This window comes from Drosophila navojoa, chromosome 2, assembly GCF_054131105.1.
Source record: "Drosophila navojoa isolate 15081-1374.11 chromosome 2, UAZ_NAV_1.0, whole genome shotgun sequence".
In the NCBI taxonomy this organism is placed as follows: Eukaryota; Metazoa; Arthropoda; class Insecta; order Diptera; family Drosophilidae; genus Drosophila; species Drosophila navojoa.
In genome coordinates this window covers 26,129,636-26,148,185 of record NC_142890.1, presented here as the reverse complement: position 1 = coordinate 26,148,185, position 18,550 = coordinate 26,129,636, and the positions used below count along the sequence as shown (strand labels likewise).

Below are 18,550 nucleotides of genomic sequence, written 5' to 3'. Positions count from 1 at the left end.
GTTTAAATAAATTTCAAATAATTTGAAAAATAATATTGCTTATACATTTTACCACTGTAAATTTCCTTTATCTCTGTAAACACATTTCCATGTTAAAGTGAAATTTTAGCGGCTTGAACAATAGTATCCATGGCTGTTCAAATGTTTGCTATACTCTGCATACGACACGGTTTCTGCTAACACAAGTTTTCAGGCTAACACTTGTTTTCAGGAATCATCAGACTTTTCTTGGGAGGCAATTCTTTGACACTCTTTTCGTAATTTCATACCAGCTGCTTTACGATCGGCTCGGCTCTTTTTCTCCTGTTTTTTCTTAAGTTCGCTAGATTTCTTCTGTTCGGACAACTTCTTGCAAAGCTCTTTAAGTTTTTCAAAATTTGACTGCTGTTCTATTTTTTTGCATTTTTCTTTCTCGGCCAGTTCCTTGCTTTTTTCCTCTTCTTTATTACTTTGTTTACCATTGCTATGTTTTCCCTTCTTAGCTAATTTGGCGTGTTTTTCTTTTTCAGCCATTGCTTTGCATTTTGCCTTTAGCTTTTCTTTTTCCTTTTTGGCTAATTTAGCGCATTGTTCCCTTTCTGCCAACTCTTTGCATTTCTTTTCGAGAGCTTTCTTTTCTTTCTTAGCTAATTCCTTACACTTTTTCTCTAGGTTTTTGGCACTCTTTCCTTTTTTGCCTTTGCCCTCCTTTTCTTTCTTAGCCAGTTTGGCGCATAGTTCTTTTTCTGCCAATTTCTTACATTTTTTATTAAGATCTTTGTCTTTCTTTGCTTTCTTTGCCAATTTAGCGCATTGTTCTTTTAACGCCAATTGCTTACACTGTTTATCTAGGTCAGGTTTTCCTTTTTTATCCTTGCTCTCCTTTTCTTTCTCTGCCAATTTAGCGCACTGTTCTTCTAACGCCAATTTCTCACACTTTTTATCTAAGTCTTTATCACCCTTTCCATCTTGGCTCTTATTTTTCTTTTCTTTCTCTGCTAATTTAGCACATTGTTCTTCTAACGCCAATTGCTTACATTGTTTATCTAGATCCCTATCATTTTTTCCTTCCTTGGACTTTTCCTTCCCCTTTTCTTTCTCTGCCAATTTAGCGCACTGTTCGGCTAATGCCAATTTCTCACACTTTTTATCTAGGTCTTTATCACCCTTTCCATCTTGGCTCTTATTTTTCTTTTCTTTCTCTGCTAATTTTGCGCATTGTTCTTTTTCCGCCAATTGTTTACATTGTTTATCTAGATCCTTATCACCTTTTCCTTCTTTTGGCTTGTCTTTCCCCTTTTCTTTCTCTGCCAATTTAGCGCACTGCTCTTCTAACGCCAATTTCTCACACTTTTTATCTAAGTCTTTATCACCCTTTCCATCTTGGCTCTTATTTTTCTTTTCTTTCTCTGCTAATTTAGCGCATTGTTCTTCTAACGCCAATTGCTTACATTGTTTGTCTAGATCTTTATCATTTTTTCCTTTCTTGGACTCTTCCTTCCCCTTTTCTTTCTTTGCCAATTTAGCGCACTGCTCTTCTAACGCCAATTTCTCACACTTTTTATCTAGGTCTTTATCACCCTTTCCATCTTGGCTCTTATTCTTCTTTTCTTTCTCTGTTAATTTAGCGCTTTGTTCTTTTTCTGCCAATTTTTTACATTGTTTATCTAGATCCTTATCACTTTTTCCTTCTTTTGGCTTGTCCTTCCCCTTTTCTTTCTCTGCCAATTTAGCGCATTGTTCTTCTAACGCCAATTTCTCACACTTTTTATCTAAATCCTTATTACCTTTCCCATCTTTCGCCTTGTCTTTCTCAGATAATTTTTCGCATTTCTCTTGTTCTGCCATTTTAGCGCACTTTTCTTTTTCTGCCAATTTAGCGCACTTTTTATCTAGATCTTTATTCCCTTTTCCATCATTGCTCTTGTCCTCTTTTTCTTTCTTTGCCAATTTAGCGCATTGTTCTTCCTCCGCCAATTTCTTACAGCTTTCATCAAGATCTTTATCACCTTTTCCTTCTTTGGCCTTGTCCTCTCCCTCTTCTTTCTCTGCCGGCTTAGCGCATTTCTCTTGTTCTGCCAATTTAGCGCATTTCGCTTCTTCTGCCAATTTAGCGCATTTCTCTTGTTCTGCCAGTTGAGCGCATTTCGCTTCTTCTGCCAGTTGAGCGCATTTTTCTTCTTCTGCCAATCTAGCGCATTGTTCCTCTTCAGCCAATTTAGCGCACAGTTCTTTTTCGGCTAATTTTTTACATTTTTCCTTCGCTTTCTTAGCCAATTCAGCCCATGCTTCCTTTTGGGCCAACGCCTTTTTCTGTTCTTCTTCTTTTTTTGCCAATTCGGCACATTGTTTCTCTTCGGCCAAAGCTTTTTTCTTGGCTTTTTGTTTCTTTAGCAATTGGGCACATCGTGCCTTTTTGTCCAATTTTTGATCAGTGCCGTTGTCATTATTTTCGTTTTCGCATCCGTCTTCCCCTTTACTTTTCTTTCCTTTCTTAGCTAACTTAGCGCACTGTTCTTTTTGTGCTAATTCTTTGCATTTCTGTTTTAGATTTTTTCCTTTATTTTCTTGCTTAGCTAACGCGGCGCATTTATCTTTTTCAGCCAACTCTTTGCATTTTTTTAGTTTCGCCTTTCTCTCTGCATTAGCTTTTAATTGGGCTAATTTATTTCCCGACTCTTTCTTTTCTCCTCCCTTAGCCTTGCCTTTCTTCTCTTCTGTCTTAGCTTTGCCTTTCTTTTCTTCTGTCTTAGCTTTGCCTTTCTTTTCTTCTGCCTTAGCTTTGCCTTTCTTCTCTTCTGCCTTAGCTTTGCCTTTCTTTTCCTCTCCCTTAGCTTTACCTTTCTGTTCTTCTCCCTTACCTTTGCCCTTTTTATTTACGTTATCACACAGTTCTTTTTGACCTTTTTGCATGCATTCTTTTTCAATATGGTCTACTTTACAAGGTGCGTCTTTTTTGCAATTAGCTTTCGCCATTTTAGCCAAATTTCGGCAATGCTCCTTGAGTTCTTCAAAGGTAGCCATTATCTTGTTTGTTTTTTTCTTGTTATCGGTCTTTGCTTTTTGATCTGTGCCTTTCTCTTTTTCGTTCTTTCCCTTTGGTTTCTGATCTGTACCTTTACCTTTCGCGTTCTTTCCCTTATCGCCCTTGTCCCCTTTGGTGTCTTGTTTCGTTTCATCTTTCCCTTTGTCGGATTTACTGCATTGATCTTTTTCGGAAAGCTCTTTGCATTTGTTTGCCAGTTCTTCATTTTCTTTCTGTTCTTTCTCTTTCTCAGCTAATTTAGCACACTCTTCTTCCAGTGCAAATTCTTGACATTTCTTGTCCATCTCTTTCTTCTTTTTCTCCCTTTCTTGCCTCTTTTTGTTTTCGCGCTCCAGCTTTTTCTGAAATGCTCTGCTTTTCTTTTGTTTCGCTTCTTTAATTTTCCTTGCCTTTTCCTCTTCGAATAATATCGCGCACTCTTCTCTCATGGCTTGCTCTTTGCACTTTCTATCTTCTTCTTCTTTAGCTAATTTTTCACACTCAGCCATTTCGTCGGTCTTCTTTCCCTCCCCTTCTTTGCCTTTAGCTGCTTTATTGCCTTCTCCCTTTCCCTTAGCCTTCCCCTTTTCTTTTTGTTGACTTTCACCTTTGGCTTGCTTTTTGTCTCCTTTTCCTTTTTTCGATTTATCTGCTTTTCCGCCTTTACCCTTGTCTTTGCTTTCACTGGCCTCCTTCTCGTCACACTTGCTTTCCTTCCCTTTCTTTGTTTTTTTATTTTTTTCATCGTTTGTATTATTTGCCTTACGCGACATCTCTCTACACTGCTGTTTGAAATTATCTGGATCTGTAGTACCAATCGCCCCCATGGGCTTTACCTTTGCCATGTATGCCAAATTTCTGCACTGATGCTTCAACTCTTCCAGCCTTTTCAATACTTCATGTTGCCTTACGAACTGCTCCCTTTCGAGCCTAAACTGATGTAGGTGGTCAAATATGTCATCCATATTCCTGTCTATCTGATTCTTCGATTGCGTTTGCTGTTTGGCCGATTGACCAGACTCTTTATACTGGGCCAGTTCCTTAACCTTCTGCTCAAGCTGCTCCTCTCCACTAGCAACTGCGTTTTTCCATTGTAACGACTTAGTTTTTGCCAACGCTTTGCATTGCCTTTTCAAAGTGTGTTGTTGCTTTTTCTGCTTATCTTGCTTGATAGCTGAATTTCCCAAATGTGATGAATTTTTAACATGCTCCGGCATTTTATCGCTCTCATGCTGCTGATTCAGCTCTTTGCATATGTCGACAATGGCTCTCGCCTCACTATTCAAATCTTCCAGCTCGACCAAATTGGCATCCGGGTGCTGTTGAACCAAGCTTTCACAATGAACTCTCAGGTTTTCCAGTTCGTTCAGCATTTCGTTGCTCTGCCGAAAAACCAACTCCCTTCGTCTTTGTGAAATTGATCCGACATCCCGCCGCCTAAAATCATCGATATAGAAGCGTTGACAAGACACCCTGTATTTGCGTGAGGCGGGCTTGCCTTGAACCGGTAGCTTGCCTTTTGGGGCAGCTTTGCTGTCGTTATGCTTTCGTCCAGTAATCTTAACATTCGAACTATGATCACCTGTGGGTAAGTGAGGCGCGTAAAATGAAAGCCTCATTACATCCAATCGATATAACTTACGACCAATAGTGTCATCAGTTTGGTCAGTGGCGACTGTACGCGTAGTAATTTGGCAGTTGTCCAGCCTTTGCATGAGTCCATTGCAAAACAAAGAATTGCTGAACGTGATCACGGGCTGCATGCAAGAGTTGCACGACCTCGCTAATGTCTGCGGATTGCAGCTAACAACTGTTCGCGTAAACATCTTTGGGCCGGGCTATAAAATGAAATTAGACTTTTTACTATAAATTTTGAGGTCTGGCCCAGACTAAGCTCAAGCAAACAATGATAATCTATCCGATGCTAAACAACTTTGAAACAATAATGACAAATGTTACCTGGCCTGCCTACCTAGCCTATCATTTGTATGTAACATATTTACATACATATGTATATGCAGGAAAATCAAAATTACAATTCAAAGTTTCACTAAGGATCCAACATGTTGTAGGCTGCTTGAATAGCTAAAATATATAGCACACCAAAGCTAATGTCCACTGCGCATTCCAATCTCGTATAGCTGTTTAGTTCTTGCTCACTTTTATTTTTATAGAGTTAGGCATTAAAATACAGCACATGACTTGCTACTAATTATAAATAATTTATGAAGTTTTTCACGATATATTCGATATCGAGAACTATGATTTTTTTTTAAATTTCTTGAGTCAATTAAAAAAGTTATTGCTGTTTTACTAAGAAGTATTCCAAGGTAAAAGACATTGATTTTTCTTCATATGAAGATTTTTCTTAACATAAAGCTATGAAATACGTAATAAATATGCTAAGCATTACTTATATGTTGAACTTTATCGTTACGGCTTTTTACTACATTTCGATTCGAAAATTGTGAAACTAAAAACGATCTTTATTTAATTAGACGAACTTTATATCGGAACTGGAGAGTAGTGTACAAGGTTAAGCGACTTAAACAAATTATCAACATCAGCTGGCGGTGGGTTCTTGTGGGCTCAGTGCTTTATAGGCTTGATGGCGAATTTGGTTTTGTTGGTTTTGGCTTGTTGTTTTTGATGCTCTTGGATTTCGCCTCTTTAGCCTTCATTGCTGACTGTAAGTTCTGCACTTTCTTGGCCCTGATTAGCTCTTCATCAATTTTTGTAGTGAAGCTTGACATATTTTTTAATGCCTCAGATGGTGTTGCTGCGCTCTTGTCGCTCGATGCACTCTGAAGGGTCTTTGCTTTGGATAGCCCTTCCTTATTTTCATTGGAGATATTGGAAATATCCTTTGTATCCAATTCAGTTTTGGTTGCTGTACTTGGCTTTGTCTCAATCTGACATTGAGTTTGTTTACTTCTCAGAGAGTCTCTTTCAATTACTGTCAATTTAGGTTCTCGGCTTTCGGATTTGATCGAAACGCCCTCTTTGCTTATTGTGCCTGGAAGAGGGCTTGCTTTAGAATTATCCTTTGCAGTCGATATAGAATTGATTTCTGTGCCAGACTTCGTCTTCAACTGGGTTTGAGTTGGATTTTTAATTTCTTCTATTTTAATTGATTTAGTTCCTTCCTCAGATACACTTTCGTTTAGACTGGCTCTTGGTTTGAGTAATCCTCCCTTAATTTCTAAGGACTTCTGTAAATTATCATTTGTATTTGAATCAGTTTTGATAGTTGTACTCGAATTCTTCCTAGCCTTTAGAGAAGCAGATTGCTTCAATTTACTTTGCATGGCCCTACTTTTAGCTTTAGAAATATATTCAAGAAATCTGTTCTTCATATATGATTTGATGTCCTCCGAGTCGGAAGTTGATTGGGATTGTTTTGGAGCCTGTTGATTTTTGTCATTTATGTTGGTCATGAAACGCTCAAATCCATTTTTGCTTGTGCTGGTTCTGGTTCTTTCAGTTTTTCGATTCATATTTGTATCAGATTTCCCTTGGATTCTGAGCCTCACCTTGTCATTGCTTTTCTTATCACTGCTCGAGAGATTAGCTGAAATTTTATCTGCTTCTAGTTTACTTTTGTTCTGCTCCTTAAGGATTTTACTTTCATTCATCATCCGTTCTGTTTTGAACGCAATTATACTTCTTGCAAGTTCTGCTTTAGCTTCAGCATGATACTTTTCATCACCCACGCTTTCGTCATTTTCACTTTCATCGACAGGCTTATTTTTGGAATTATCATTATTTGCCCTTGGTAGATTTAAGTTGTCATTTTCTAATTTTTTCTGAGTTTCTTCTATTTTGAGTTTTTTTGACATTCTTTCACTCGACAGCCGTTGACGTTTCGACCCTTTTCTTTTTACTAAGGCTGATTCAACAAAGCTTTTCGTCCTCTTTTTGAATGCCTCTACATTTGAGATCAACTTGCTCTCCTTATTATGAGATTGACTCACAGTCGATGAGCGGGACTCCAATGAATCACTAGAGGTTGGGTTCACTTTGACTGGGAACTCAGAGCCATACAGATTTTTGCTGTTCTCAGCTATATCGATATTGGACGGTGGATTCACATTTTTGTCTTTAGATAAAACGGCGGAGTCTGCCTTTTGCTTTTCCTTAGCAGCTTCGCGTTTCAGTTCAGCATTCTTCTTCATTTGTTGTAGCAATAGCTTTTTAAATTCAGAATTGGGATCAGTTCTATCTTCATGTAAGTAACGAATCATAGGAACCAATGAACGGCAGGAAACCAGCCTAACAAATGAGTCGGTGCAAAGAGATTGAGACAACCGCCAGTACAGCATATTGGACATTTTAACTATTTTCCTCCAAGTGTAAAGTGCCGACACGAAGCACTCTAAGAACAAAGTTGAAATTTTGCACCAAACCAAAATATTTATTCTTTCTGACTATACGTATTACATATTTTCGAAACCATATTTTCTGAACCCAGAGCTTACTACAATCTAACATCTCACTGGATTGTTGGTATTCCTAGGTTGAACATGTATCATAACTTTGATGGCACCGCCCTTGCCATTACGAGCTGTATCGAATGCCTTTTGGGTATCCTGAATATCAAAGTGGTGGGTCACAAGCCGCTTTACATTTACTCTTCCAGAGGCCACCAGGGACAAAGCAGCGGAATAGCTACAATGACAAAGAATTTTTCAACCTGTATATTTGGATAAGGAATTAGGCTTTCACTCACTCATTGCAGTAACGGAAGACACCGCGAATGTCAATTTCTCGTGCCAGGGCATTGAATAGAGGCAGCTTCATTTCAGGCGGTCCCATGCCAACGATAACAACAACACCTCCTGCTCGTGTAGCCTGGAGTAAAAGAAAAGTAAGTTAATAAGAATACCTTCTGCCATGCCCTTCTCAATACTTTATCTTTTTATATTTATGGATTTTTAGAATATAAGTACATATACATATGTATTTTTGCTGTTGAATAAACTGTTTTTAATAAATCTCCTGAGGAATTTGCCGGATCTCAACTAAAAAATTGTTCATATATTCATAATATATACAATCCGTCTTTCCAAGCTTCCAATAATTTAATATAATTTGTACACGAGTATGTCTTTCAGCATGGCTGCACTTTAAACGTTTAGTGTTCCCTGATTAGCACGTATTACTGGTCGCTTAGGAAAATATTATAGCTTTACTATTGTAGTTTGCCTTTGGACAGGCGGACATGTTGAAGAATAGTTATAAGTGACATTTATTTAGGAGTGTTCTTACAAAGATTGCCAAGCGTGTGCTGCTCTCTGCTCCACAGCAGTCAATCGATATGTCGGGGTCCTCAATCATTGTGTGACGTACACAGTCCACGACCTGCTCAGCTTTCTCATCACGCGTCAGCAGCAGAGTATGAGTGGCGCCCAGCTCCTTAGCAATGTCCAGACGGTGTTGCACTAGGTCGGTTATTAAAATTTCTGTAGCGCCCATGGATTGAGCAACCTAGAGCACTCCCAATGAAATTAACTGCAAATGAATAGTTGAGGAAGACCACTCACCAGCAGTGTAACCAATCCAATAGGACCTGCACCTAGAATCAGCACCCTCGATCCCAAGCTGACGCCTGCACGCTTGCAGGTATGCACTCCCACGGATAGAGGTTCTAGTAACGCACCCTCCTCCATGGTGACATGATCAGGCAACTTATAGCAAAAGTCCGCGGCGTGCTTATAGTAACGGGTCAGATTACCATCGTAAGGGGGCGTGGCACAGAATGCCATGTCAGGACACAAATTGTAGCTGCCTTGCTTACAATGATCGCATTTGTAGCAAGGAACACCCGGTTCAATAGCAACTCGATCTCCTACAGCCAGATTCTTAACTTTGCTGCCCACTTTGGCAACCACGCCTGAGCTTTCGTGGCCAATTACCATGGGCTTGGTCACCACAAAGTGGCCGATACGGCCTTTAGTTAAGTAATGAACATCTGATCCGCAAATCCCAACGCTGTCCATTTCGATCAAAACTTCTAATGCAGTTTTATGTAGGAAAATACTGCTGAAGATGAATTAAAAAATCACAATTTTAATTTACCTTCTGGGGAAATATCGGGTATCGGGCGTTGCTCCTGTATATGGAAATATGGAAAAGTTAAATAAGTGAACATTTTTTATATTGTCTTCTCCAAGTGTCGTACCAAGCGCATGTCATCGATGCCGTATAAAACAGCTGTGAGGTTATCCACAGCACGATTGGTTTCATTTTGCGCGATTTCTGCAATAATTGAATGTATTTATTGTTAGCCTAATTGAAAGTTTTTGCTATATCTCAGATCTGATTACCATTATTGTCATTCCTATTGTGGCAAGCAGCACGTCTAATGAGGATATGGTAGCTTACAATCTTTTTCATCAGTCCAATGCCAAAGGAAGGCGTGAAAGGCTTCGCAAATGCTTGCGAAATGCAGCTTACAACAGAGCGTAAAAGCATGTTTAGTTCAGGTTTAATACTTACAATTTTAATGCGTGCCCAACATACCATATGTGTAATTCACTCCAATAATATTCCAAAAGTGACAATAGTTGTTGTGCCTGCCTTGATTCTTCTTAGTATTTTTATTTGATAGACCATATCGTACAGCCTTCGAATAAGTCGGAAATGTCATATTGCAACTCACTAATGCCTAAAGGTCTACAATTTGTTAGGTAGGCCTTCTGCCTGACGTCTCGTAAGACTGGAATCATGTGCTGCTCCCACTTTCAAAGGGCTCAGCGTATAATGAGCGTATACATAAACAGAGAATTGCAATAATCAGATTTTTTGTTTGTCTCCCGAAGAAGAACTAAAGATCGTTTAAGTTGTCTCTTTGCATGCAGCAGTTTTCTATTTATATTTGAGTAAAACGAAGCTAGAGTGCTTGAAGCAGCAGAGAGTGTTTAAGATTGGTCTCTTAAAGCTCTACTGATACGACCACTACCTGGCGCCGGCCTCAACATATGAGCGCGACTTTTGCTTCGAGTGAAAGTTGCCCTATATAAAGGGCCGCTGCTGCAACAGTTCTTCAGTCGCCCAGACCTATTAGGGGTCACTGGTCTAGTGTAGTATAGTGAAGTGAGGAAATACGTAATGAAATACGTGATGGAAAAACGTAATGTAAATACGTAAAAGAAATACGTAAGTAAACACGAAATAAAAATACTTAGAAGAAATATTAGAGGAATTACTTAGAGGAATTACTTGTAAAAAATACTTGTAAGAAATACTTGTTAGAAATACATGTAGGAAATATTTAGAGTAAGTATATATTCAAATGCGTACATTTAAGCACATGTCTCTAGTATTTGAAATATGATTTTTTGCAACTTTTCAATGGGATAAGGTTTTTAGTTTGTACATTTTATCATATCACTATTCAAAAAATTATAGCAAATATATCTAGTCGATAATAATTGATTGCAGAAAAATTAAAAATAATTTACAACCCAAACTTATTTATTCTTCATTAAATAACTTTTTCTTTTTAATTTTATTGAAAAAAAATGCTATTAAAACGTGAAAAATTTAAATATCATAAATTGCTTAGAGGCTTGACTTCGTCTTTGTGTTTTTTTCGCTTGTTTAATGGCTTTTTTCATTGGTTGTCGCAAGGTATTCCTTAAGACCGGTCCTTAGCATTTTTGTCAGTTCTGAAAAAAGCAAAAACTGCACAAAATATATTTGTTAGTGATTTGATGTTGACTTACAAATAACCTAATTACCCAATGTCTTATTGCCATGTGTACTATGTATATTCGCATTATCAACGACAGCAAATATGTGTGTGTAGCTGAGTGTGAATATTAAATATTTATAGTTTGATTTATTCTGGTAATCTATATAACGCAACTGTCATTCACCTCGATATGACATTGAATGTCCCATAGGGGGGCGTGAGTAATGGTGCTAATCTATTTCATAATAAGCTGTTTAAGGCCTACAATCTACTCATGCTGATATACATACATTCATATATATGTATATACATATTTATATATACTTACTAATGTTCTGGCTCAGCTGTCGACCCAAGGCACTAAATCTTCGCTTGCCACTTTCGTTGTCTATTCCAATGCCCTTAATGGCTTTCAATTTCATTAAGCAGTATCTGGATCCACCTTTAATTTCAATGTTGTTAGTTTCCTTCCTTGTATCGTGTTTATCAATTAGACTTTTTTCCTCGAATTTGAGCGGAGAGCCACCAGGCATGTTTGCCGTATCAACACTGTGATCATCTAAGTTTTTATCTATTTCTGCCTTTTTAGAACCCATTAAGACGTCGTCTGGGCTCGGGTTTGGGGTCACGTTCCAATCGGTATCGGAAATAATACTCATGTTGGCCTTTGGTGTCGTCTTCTGTTCGGTGTGACGAGGGTTCCCTTGAATATCGAGAGGAAACTTTGTTGGATTGGTTTCAGAACTTTTACGTTGCCTATGGAGTACGTCGGAGCCCATGCCACGCTTCTTCACATCCGGCGAAATGAAAGTCTCGTTTTTGGTTGATTTTTTAGGATTAACCTTGTATTTCTTCATTATACGCTTACTTAAACGATAATTGTCCGCATCTGTGTCCTGGCATTGAGCAGCCGAAGTTGTGATATTCCTGCGACCAGGATCGTTTTCGCTATTCCGCTGACCTTTAAGAAACTGATATAGATATTCTGTGAGCGTCAGTTTACGTTTTGGTAGACTAGTCAGCTCTATCTGTTTTTTTTCATCTTTCACATGTTCAAACAATTCCATTTTCTTCTCTACTTCAATTTCTGTATCCTTGTCTGATCTGGACTTTTTCTTTTCCAATCCCTTCTCTCCTCTATTATCTAACATACCTGCAACATGATCTTTATCTTTTTGATTTGGTTTTGGTTGTACGGACTCATTTTGTACTTTTTTGTTATCTGCGACCTTTTTCACTGCTTTTTTTTTGGTACCGATCGCTGGTTTGTTGATGGGCATTAAATTAAATGGTTCCTCTTCCACCTGAACACCTAACATATCTGGGATGCGGTCTTCACCTTCTGTTTTGGAATTATATAGCTTATCTGGAGAGAAGTCATCCGTTGACATATTGGTTATCTTTGTCGGTTCCTTATTTACAATTTTATTTGTGTCTAAAATATCATTTTGGTCAACATTTACAAACTTTCCTAAATTTGTTACATCTGCATTCGTTGAGCTCCTATGAATCTGAATCTCATCAGAAGCAACACACTGCGTTTTTGGGTAAGATGTTGTAGTGGTTCCTATATCCGAATTCCCCACCGAGTGAGACGGTGGCCAGAAATAGCTCTGATCAATATCAATAGATTCAAAAGGGGTTTCATTTGCTCTTTTACTAGTGATTGTATTACTTGTTATTGCATTGGAGATTAATTGAGCGCATGTATTATCACTTACTGGCTTTTTAGAGAATTTGTCGATTGGCGTTCCAGTAAGAGATGACTTGGTAAGGTTCCCTTTACCAGGCGCAGAATCTTCTCTAGCCTTGCTACTTTCAGTTAGATTTTGAATGTTCTCTTTCCTAAACTTTTCGTTTTTAGTTCTTTGCCTAAGTTTTGCGATAATGTCACCAATTGTGATCGGACGAGGTTTAAATGTCTTTGGCTTTGGCTTATATGAGCTCTTGGTGTTGCTTAGGAGAAGCGATTCGACGGTGTTGTTTTTCTTATTTTCAGTTTTGTCAAAGGCTTTGTTGTCCTCAGGGGATTTGAATCCGTAATATGTAGTCTCTGGTTTTGTATCACATGAAACGGCCTGATTTAAACTTGGTCCACTTTTGGTAAAATCTACGTTGATACTATCTGGACTAAAAATGCGCTTTGATTGAGTCTGTCCACTATTTACAACTGAACTGCCTGATGCAACTAAATCAATTGGCTTAGCCTTGATTGTATCATCCGAGATTTTATGATCTAAAGTAGACGAAGGCCTCACGGGATCGATCGGCTCAAACGAATCCTTGATAACTGTCGATGAAGAAGATGTAGGGTTCTTGGAACTGTTAGGGCTGTTGGTCTTCGTTTCTTTGCTAGGGTGAATAGACGGATCTTTTGGTTTGAAGGCTTCGCGAAATAAATCTACTGCGCTCGTTTTCTTCCAAAAGGGTCTTTCTTGGGTATCCTTTAGTTGCTTAGCTCTTGATAGCCACTTCTCAATGTTAGCACTGGTACCCGATTTATTTTGTGGTGTCACAGACTTAGTTGTTCCGCTCTTTTTGCTTGACACACTCTGAGGATATCCTTCTTTAGATTTTATGCTGTTCTTGGGATTATCCGTGGTCAGGGGACCCTGATTAAGCTCTTTCCTAAGATTTTGTTCAACTTTAATAGTTTTAGTTTCATTCTCTGATTTTATTGGTCCGCCATCATTGCTAGATGTTTGTTTAAGTGAACTCTTTGCAAAGTCCTTTGTATTCCATACAGATTTGATTGATATACTTGACTGGCCTTGAGAAGGCTTACTCTTAAGAAAGGGCTTTTCAGCTTTAGTAGATTTAGTTTCGTTCTCAGATGTGGTCGATACGTTGCTTGTTGCGCTCTGAGAGACTTTTGATTTGGATAATCCGTCCCTATTTTTAGTGGAGCTCTGGGAATTATCCAGTACAGTTTTGATTAATATAATTGATTTCGTCTCTAGCCTGTTTTGAGAAGGCTTGAAAATAGGCTTATAGTTTTTCTCCACCTTAGGAGATTTAATCTCTTTCTTCGATTTTGATTCCTTAAAAAGGTGTTTGACATTCCATTTGCTTGTCTTAAAAGTGGATCGCTTCTGAACATTCGTTGAGTCAGCCTCACCTCTAAACAGCTCGTTTACTGCACCTTTTACTAATATTTTATTGCCTTCAGCGTCTGAAATTGTTTGAGATTGTGCCGGTTCAGTTTTGCCTTTGGTATCCAAATTTGTGTTCGTTGATGTTTGTTGTGCTTGTTGTGTTTGTTTAGTTTCCTTATGGATTGTGCTATTCTTTAAATTTAAAATTTTGCTATTAGAACTCAAAGCATTTTCTGTACCTTGTTTAGCTTCTTCAGACTTGCTTTTGCTCTGTCCTTGTATGCCTTTTGTTTCATTCAAAGCCTTCACTTTGGTTTGAGACTTAATTTCATTTTGAGCACGATCTGCCTTTGCTTCTAATTTGAATTTTGCTTTGACTGCCGCTTTGGCTTCGGCTACTGCTTTTGCTGCGGCCGCCGATTCCGCTTTCAGTTTCTCAATCGCTTCCGCTTTAGCTTTTTCTTCTGCTCTTGCTTCAGCCTCTGCTTTAGCTGCGGCGACCAATTCTGCTTCTAGTTTCGCTTTCGCGTCTGCTTTAGCTTTAGCTTCTGCTTCCACTTTAGCTCTAGCTTCTGCTTCCGCTTTAGCTTTAGCTTCTGCTTCCACTTTGGCTTTAGCTTCTGCTTCCGCTTTAGCTTTAGCTTTAGCTTCTGCTTCCGCTCTAGCCTTCGCTTCTGCTCTAGTTTTCTCTTCTGCTTTAGCTTTTGCTTCCGCTTTAGCTTTAGCTTCAGCCTTAGCTTTAGCTTCTGCTTCCGCTCTAGCCTTCGCTTCTACTCTAGCTTTCTCTTCTGCTTTAGCTTTAGCTTCCGCTTTAACTTTAGCTTCCGCCTTAGCTTTAGCTTCTGCTTCCGCTCTAGCCTTCGCTTCTACTCTAGCTTTCGATTCTGCTTTAGCTTTAGCTTCCGCTTTGACTTTAGCATTGGCTTTAGCTTTCTCTTCCTCTTTAGCTTTCACTTCTGCTTTAGTTTTCTCTTCCGCTTTAGCTTTCACTTCTGCTTTAGTTTTCTCTTCCGCTTTAGCTTTCACTTCTGCTTTAGTTTTCTCTTCCGCTTTAGCTCGTGCTTCTGCATCCGATATAGCTTTTGCTTCCACTTTAGCCCTTGTTTCTTCCTTAGCTTTCGCTTTCGCTTCAGCTTTGGGCTCTATTTTCATCTCTTCTTCCAATTCGGCTTCTACTTCGGCTTCCGCTTCAACTTTCGTTTCGACTTTCGCTTCAGTTTTCGCTTCGGCTTTCACGTTAGCTTTCACTTCGGCTTTCGCTTCCGCTTCCGCTTCTGCCTGAGATAATTGTTCAATTCTATTTTCTTCAATCTTGCTTTGCCCCTTTGGCCCATCCATAGACATATTCTTGGATTCCCTATTTTTGGAACTTTCAGCTTTCTCATCGCTTTCTTTTCGCAACTTTGTCTTAGAAATATAGGGATCAGTATAGTGATCGAACATTCCTTCCCATGGGATTTGAGATTTAGTTTTAAATGAATCTTTACCGCCTTCGCTCCTAAGGTCCTTTAAAGACTCTACAGTTTTCCCAGTTTTTGTTGATATTATGTCCGTTTCCTTATTTACTTGAGTTCTTGATAGGTTAAAGTTTTTACCCTTTTGATTCCCTGAATCATGCGAAACGCTTTGATTTGAGTTAAAAGGTTCAATTTTAATTGATTCGTTTAGTCCATAGCTTTTGAAATCTTTTTGAGACCCCGATGTTTTCTTAGCTTTTGCTGATATTTTTAAACCAGTTTCGTTCTGTATTTCAGGTCTAAATAGAGAAAAACTTTTACTTTTTTCCTTCAGTGGATCAGGGGAATCTATTTTAGGTGAGTCGACACTTTCCAAATGAATTGGTGTTGAAGTACTTGGGGAAAGCTTTGGCTTCTTCTTCTGACTATTTTTTGAGGCCTGTTCAGCTTGTGGGCGCTCAGATTCCTTTTCCTTATGTTTGGCTGATTCAACAAATGTTTTCGCCCTGATTTCAAACGTCTCCACACTCGACTCGATATCCTTATCTTGAGATGGATTTGGAATCACGGAGCTGGAAACCCCTGAACAATCAGAGTCGGCATTTAGTTGGATTGGGCACTCAACACCATATAGATTTGGACTGCTCTCATTTACATTAATACTGGTCGGTGGCTTAGTTTCGTTAACTTTAGATAAGCTAGCGGACTCTGCTATGGTGGTAGGGGATGCTTTTTGCTTGACCTTAGCAGCATCGTCTTTTAGCTCAGCATTCTTTTTCATTCGTTGTCGCAGTCGTTGTTTAAACTCCTCAGTCTTATCTTCATGAAAGTATCGGATCATTGGAGCCAGTGGACGATAACAAACAAATCTAACGGATAAGTAGGTGTAAAGAGGTCGAGATAACCGCCAATACAGCATGTTGGACATTTTGTGCGGCTTTTTTTTTATTTTTATTTTTTTGCTTGAGTCCTAATTTAAACTACCGAAACTAAGCGCATAAAATGCAAATGTAATTTTGAAACTATAAGAACAAACGGTTAATTTTGTACCAAGCAAATAAATTTATTTTTTCTTCTAAAACTACTTATTACATGTTTTCAGAAATATATCCCAGTGCTTACTGAAATCTTTGAGCTAAAATTTTACAGGATTGTTGGTATTCCTAGGTTGGACATGTATCATAACTTTGATGGCATCGCCCGTACCATTACGAGCTGTTTCGAATGCCTTTTCTGTCTCCTTAATATCGAAGTGGTGGGTGACAAGCCGCTTTACATTTACTCTGCCAGAGGCTACCAGAGCCAAAGCAGCGGAATAGCTACAATGACAAGGAATTTGTTAACACGTAAGTTTAGATAAAGACTTTCGCTTTTACTTACTCATTGCAGTAACGGAAGACACCACGAATATCGACCTCTCGAGCCAGGGCATTGAATAGAGGCAGCTTCATTTCAGGTGGTCCCATGCCAACGATAACAACAACACCTCCAGCCCGTGTAGCCTGACGTAAGAAAGAACGTAGTCTTAGAACGAATTCAAATAACAGACATCAGTTGGGGTCTTACAAAGATCGCCAAGCGTGTAGTGCTCTCCGCTCCACAGCAGTCAATCGACATGTCGGGCTCCTCCCCCATTGCCTTACGCACACGGATTGCGACCTGCTCAGCTGTCTCATCACGCGTCAGCAGCAGAGTGTGAGTGGCGCCCAGCTCCTTAGCAATGTCCAGACGGTGTTGCACTAGGTCGGTTATTAAAATTTCCGTAGCGCCCATTGATTGAGCAACCTAAAGCTTTCCCAATGAAATTAACTGCAAATGAATAGTTGAGGAAGACCACTCACCAGCAGTGTAACCAATCCAATAGGACCTGCACCTAGAATCAGCACCCTCGATCCCAAGCTGACGCCTGCACGCTTGCAGGCATGCACTCCCACGGATAGAGGTTCTAGTAACGCACCCTCCTCCATGGTGACATGATCAGGCAACTTATAGCAAAAGTCCGCGGCGTGCTTATAGTAACGGGTCAGATTACCATCGTAAGGGGGCGTGGCACAGAATGCCATGTCAGGACACAAATTGTAGCTGCCTTGTTTACAATGATCGCATTTGTAGCAAGGAACTCCCGGTTCAATAGCAACTCGATCTCCTACAGCCAGATTCTTAACTTTGCTGCCCACTTTGGCAACCACGCCTGCACTTTCATGACCAATTACCATGGGCTTGGTCACCACAAAGTGGCCGATACGGCCTTTAGTTAAGTAATGAACATCTGATCCACAAATCCCGACGCTATCCATTGCGATTAAAACCTCTGTGAATGAAATTTAGTTTAAAATCAATCAAACTTTTAATTGATACCGATTTAAAATCTGTACCTTCTGGGGAAATATTCGGTATAGGACGCTGTTCCTGTTTATGATATGAGAAAATTAAATGATTTATATTTTTAATTCTTATTATGTATTTGGACTTTGTCGTACCAATCGCATGTCCTCAATGCCATGTAAAACAGCCGTTAGATTATCCTTTGCCATTTTGTTTTCTAATATAGAATAATAAGTCAAATATTTGTTTGAAAGAAGACGTCCACACAGCTTGAACGCTGATTCGAATCTAATGCAAAATTTGTTTTCAATAAAAGTTCGCTGGTCTTATCAACAACTTACCTCTAATTTTCCATAATCAAGGTTTCATTTGATATGTATGTATGTATACCTATACATTTGATTAACAACGAACTTAACAAACATACATATATAGTAAATACCCACATAAGAAGTGTATAATGTGTGTAAGAATTCGTTTACTCGCCTAAGAAGTGAAATTAATTTATTAGTGCTAAGCATTGCGATGATCTTTAATTAAGAGACATTTGTACCATTTACCAAAGAACAGTGGACATACATATGTACATATTTACATACATAGCTGCCTGCTATTAGCTAAGGAATAAAAGGTCATGAGAGCTTCATACATATATGTCATCCTTTTTTTTCTAAAATAAATTAAACCATAATTACCAAATACCATTTTTTTAAATATTCCCTATGTGAGCAAACCGACTACTGCATCGATTACATTAAGTTCCACTCGGCGCTCAAATGATTGATCTATTAATTTTCTACAACGTTTCCACTACTTCAGTTGTACAGCGCCATCTGTCTGTCATTGCTACTATTCATTCGAATTTCTAATAATCGAATAGCAACCTACAGTAAGAGCTAAATAACACCTGATTTATTTTAGCAGAAATATGTTAATACTAAAGTATCTCCGACATAAAAATAATAAAACGTTC

General features: G+C 38.8%; 3 protein-coding genes across 3 annotated transcripts; all 3 read right to left on the bottom strand.

Annotated features, from left to right (window-relative positions):
• Nucleotides 1–5,489: 5,489 nt before the first annotated feature.
• On the bottom strand, nucleotides 5,490–9,539 carry LOC108659482 (sorbitol dehydrogenase). The gene is made up of 7 exons (XM_089256584.1): nucleotides 9,331–9,539; nucleotides 9,186–9,262; nucleotides 9,083–9,116; nucleotides 8,548–9,017; nucleotides 8,273–8,491; nucleotides 7,734–7,855; nucleotides 5,490–7,672 (listed from the first exon to the last, which is right to left on the bottom strand). The coding sequence occupies exons 1-7, from the start codon at nucleotides 9,527–9,529 to the stop codon at nucleotides 7,489–7,491; spliced, it is 1,305 nt and encodes a 434-aa protein (XP_089112710.1). The 5' UTR covers nucleotides 9,530–9,539; the 3' UTR covers nucleotides 5,490–7,488.
• Nucleotides 9,540–10,499: 960 nt separating this feature from the next.
• Nucleotides 10,500–16,180, bottom strand: LOC108650989 (uncharacterized). Its single transcript, XM_089256754.1, has 2 exons — nucleotides 11,029–16,180; nucleotides 10,500–10,690 (listed from the first exon to the last, which is right to left on the bottom strand). Exons 1-2 carry the CDS (start codon nucleotides 16,178–16,180, stop codon nucleotides 10,644–10,646), a joined length of 5,199 nt encoding a protein of 1,732 aa, XP_089112880.1. The 3' UTR covers nucleotides 10,500–10,643.
• A 110-nt stretch (nucleotides 16,181–16,290) lies between these two features.
• Nucleotides 16,291–17,888, bottom strand: LOC108650928 (sorbitol dehydrogenase). The gene is made up of 6 exons (XM_089256585.1): nucleotides 17,733–17,888; nucleotides 17,628–17,661; nucleotides 17,094–17,563; nucleotides 16,819–17,037; nucleotides 16,633–16,754; nucleotides 16,291–16,571 (listed from the first exon to the last, which is right to left on the bottom strand). The coding sequence occupies exons 1-6, from the start codon at nucleotides 17,784–17,786 to the stop codon at nucleotides 16,388–16,390; spliced, it is 1,083 nt and encodes a 360-aa protein (XP_089112711.1). The 5' UTR covers nucleotides 17,787–17,888; the 3' UTR covers nucleotides 16,291–16,387.
• Between the last annotated feature and the right edge of the window lie 662 nt (nucleotides 17,889–18,550).

What these genes read in the sequence shown, in the direction of transcription:
- LOC108659482 (XM_089256584.1), bottom strand. Translation starts at nt 9,529, where the DNA reads ATGGTATGTTGGGCACGCATTAAAATTGTAAGTATTAAACCTGAACTA. An exon ending in TTGGATTGGTTACACTGCTG is followed by an intron (nt 8,492 to 8,547) that starts GTGAGTGGTCTT and finishes GGAGTGCTCTAG; the next exon opens with GTTGCTCAATCCATGGGCGC. An exon ending in GTCTTCCGTTACTGCAATGA is followed by an intron (nt 7,673 to 7,733) that starts GTGAGTGAAAGC and finishes TTGTCATTGTAG; the next exon opens with CTATTCCGCTGCTTTGTCCC.
- LOC108650989 (XM_089256754.1), bottom strand. Translation starts at nt 16,180, where the DNA reads ATGTCCAACATGCTGTATTGGCGGTTATCTCGACCTCTTTACACCTAC. An exon ending in ACAGCTGAGCCAGAACATTA is followed by an intron (nt 10,691 to 11,028) that starts GTAAGTATATAT and finishes TATTTTGTGCAG; the next exon opens with TTTTTGCTTTTTTCAGAACT.
- LOC108650928 (XM_089256585.1), bottom strand. Translation starts at nt 17,786, where the DNA reads ATGGCAAAGGATAATCTAACGGCTGTTTTACATGGCATTGAGGACATG. An exon ending in TTGGATTGGTTACACTGCTG is followed by an intron (nt 17,038 to 17,093) that starts GTGAGTGGTCTT and finishes GGAAAGCTTTAG; the next exon opens with GTTGCTCAATCAATGGGCGC. An exon ending in GTCTTCCGTTACTGCAATGA is followed by an intron (nt 16,572 to 16,632) that starts GTAAGTAAAAGC and finishes TTGTCATTGTAG; the next exon opens with CTATTCCGCTGCTTTGGCTC.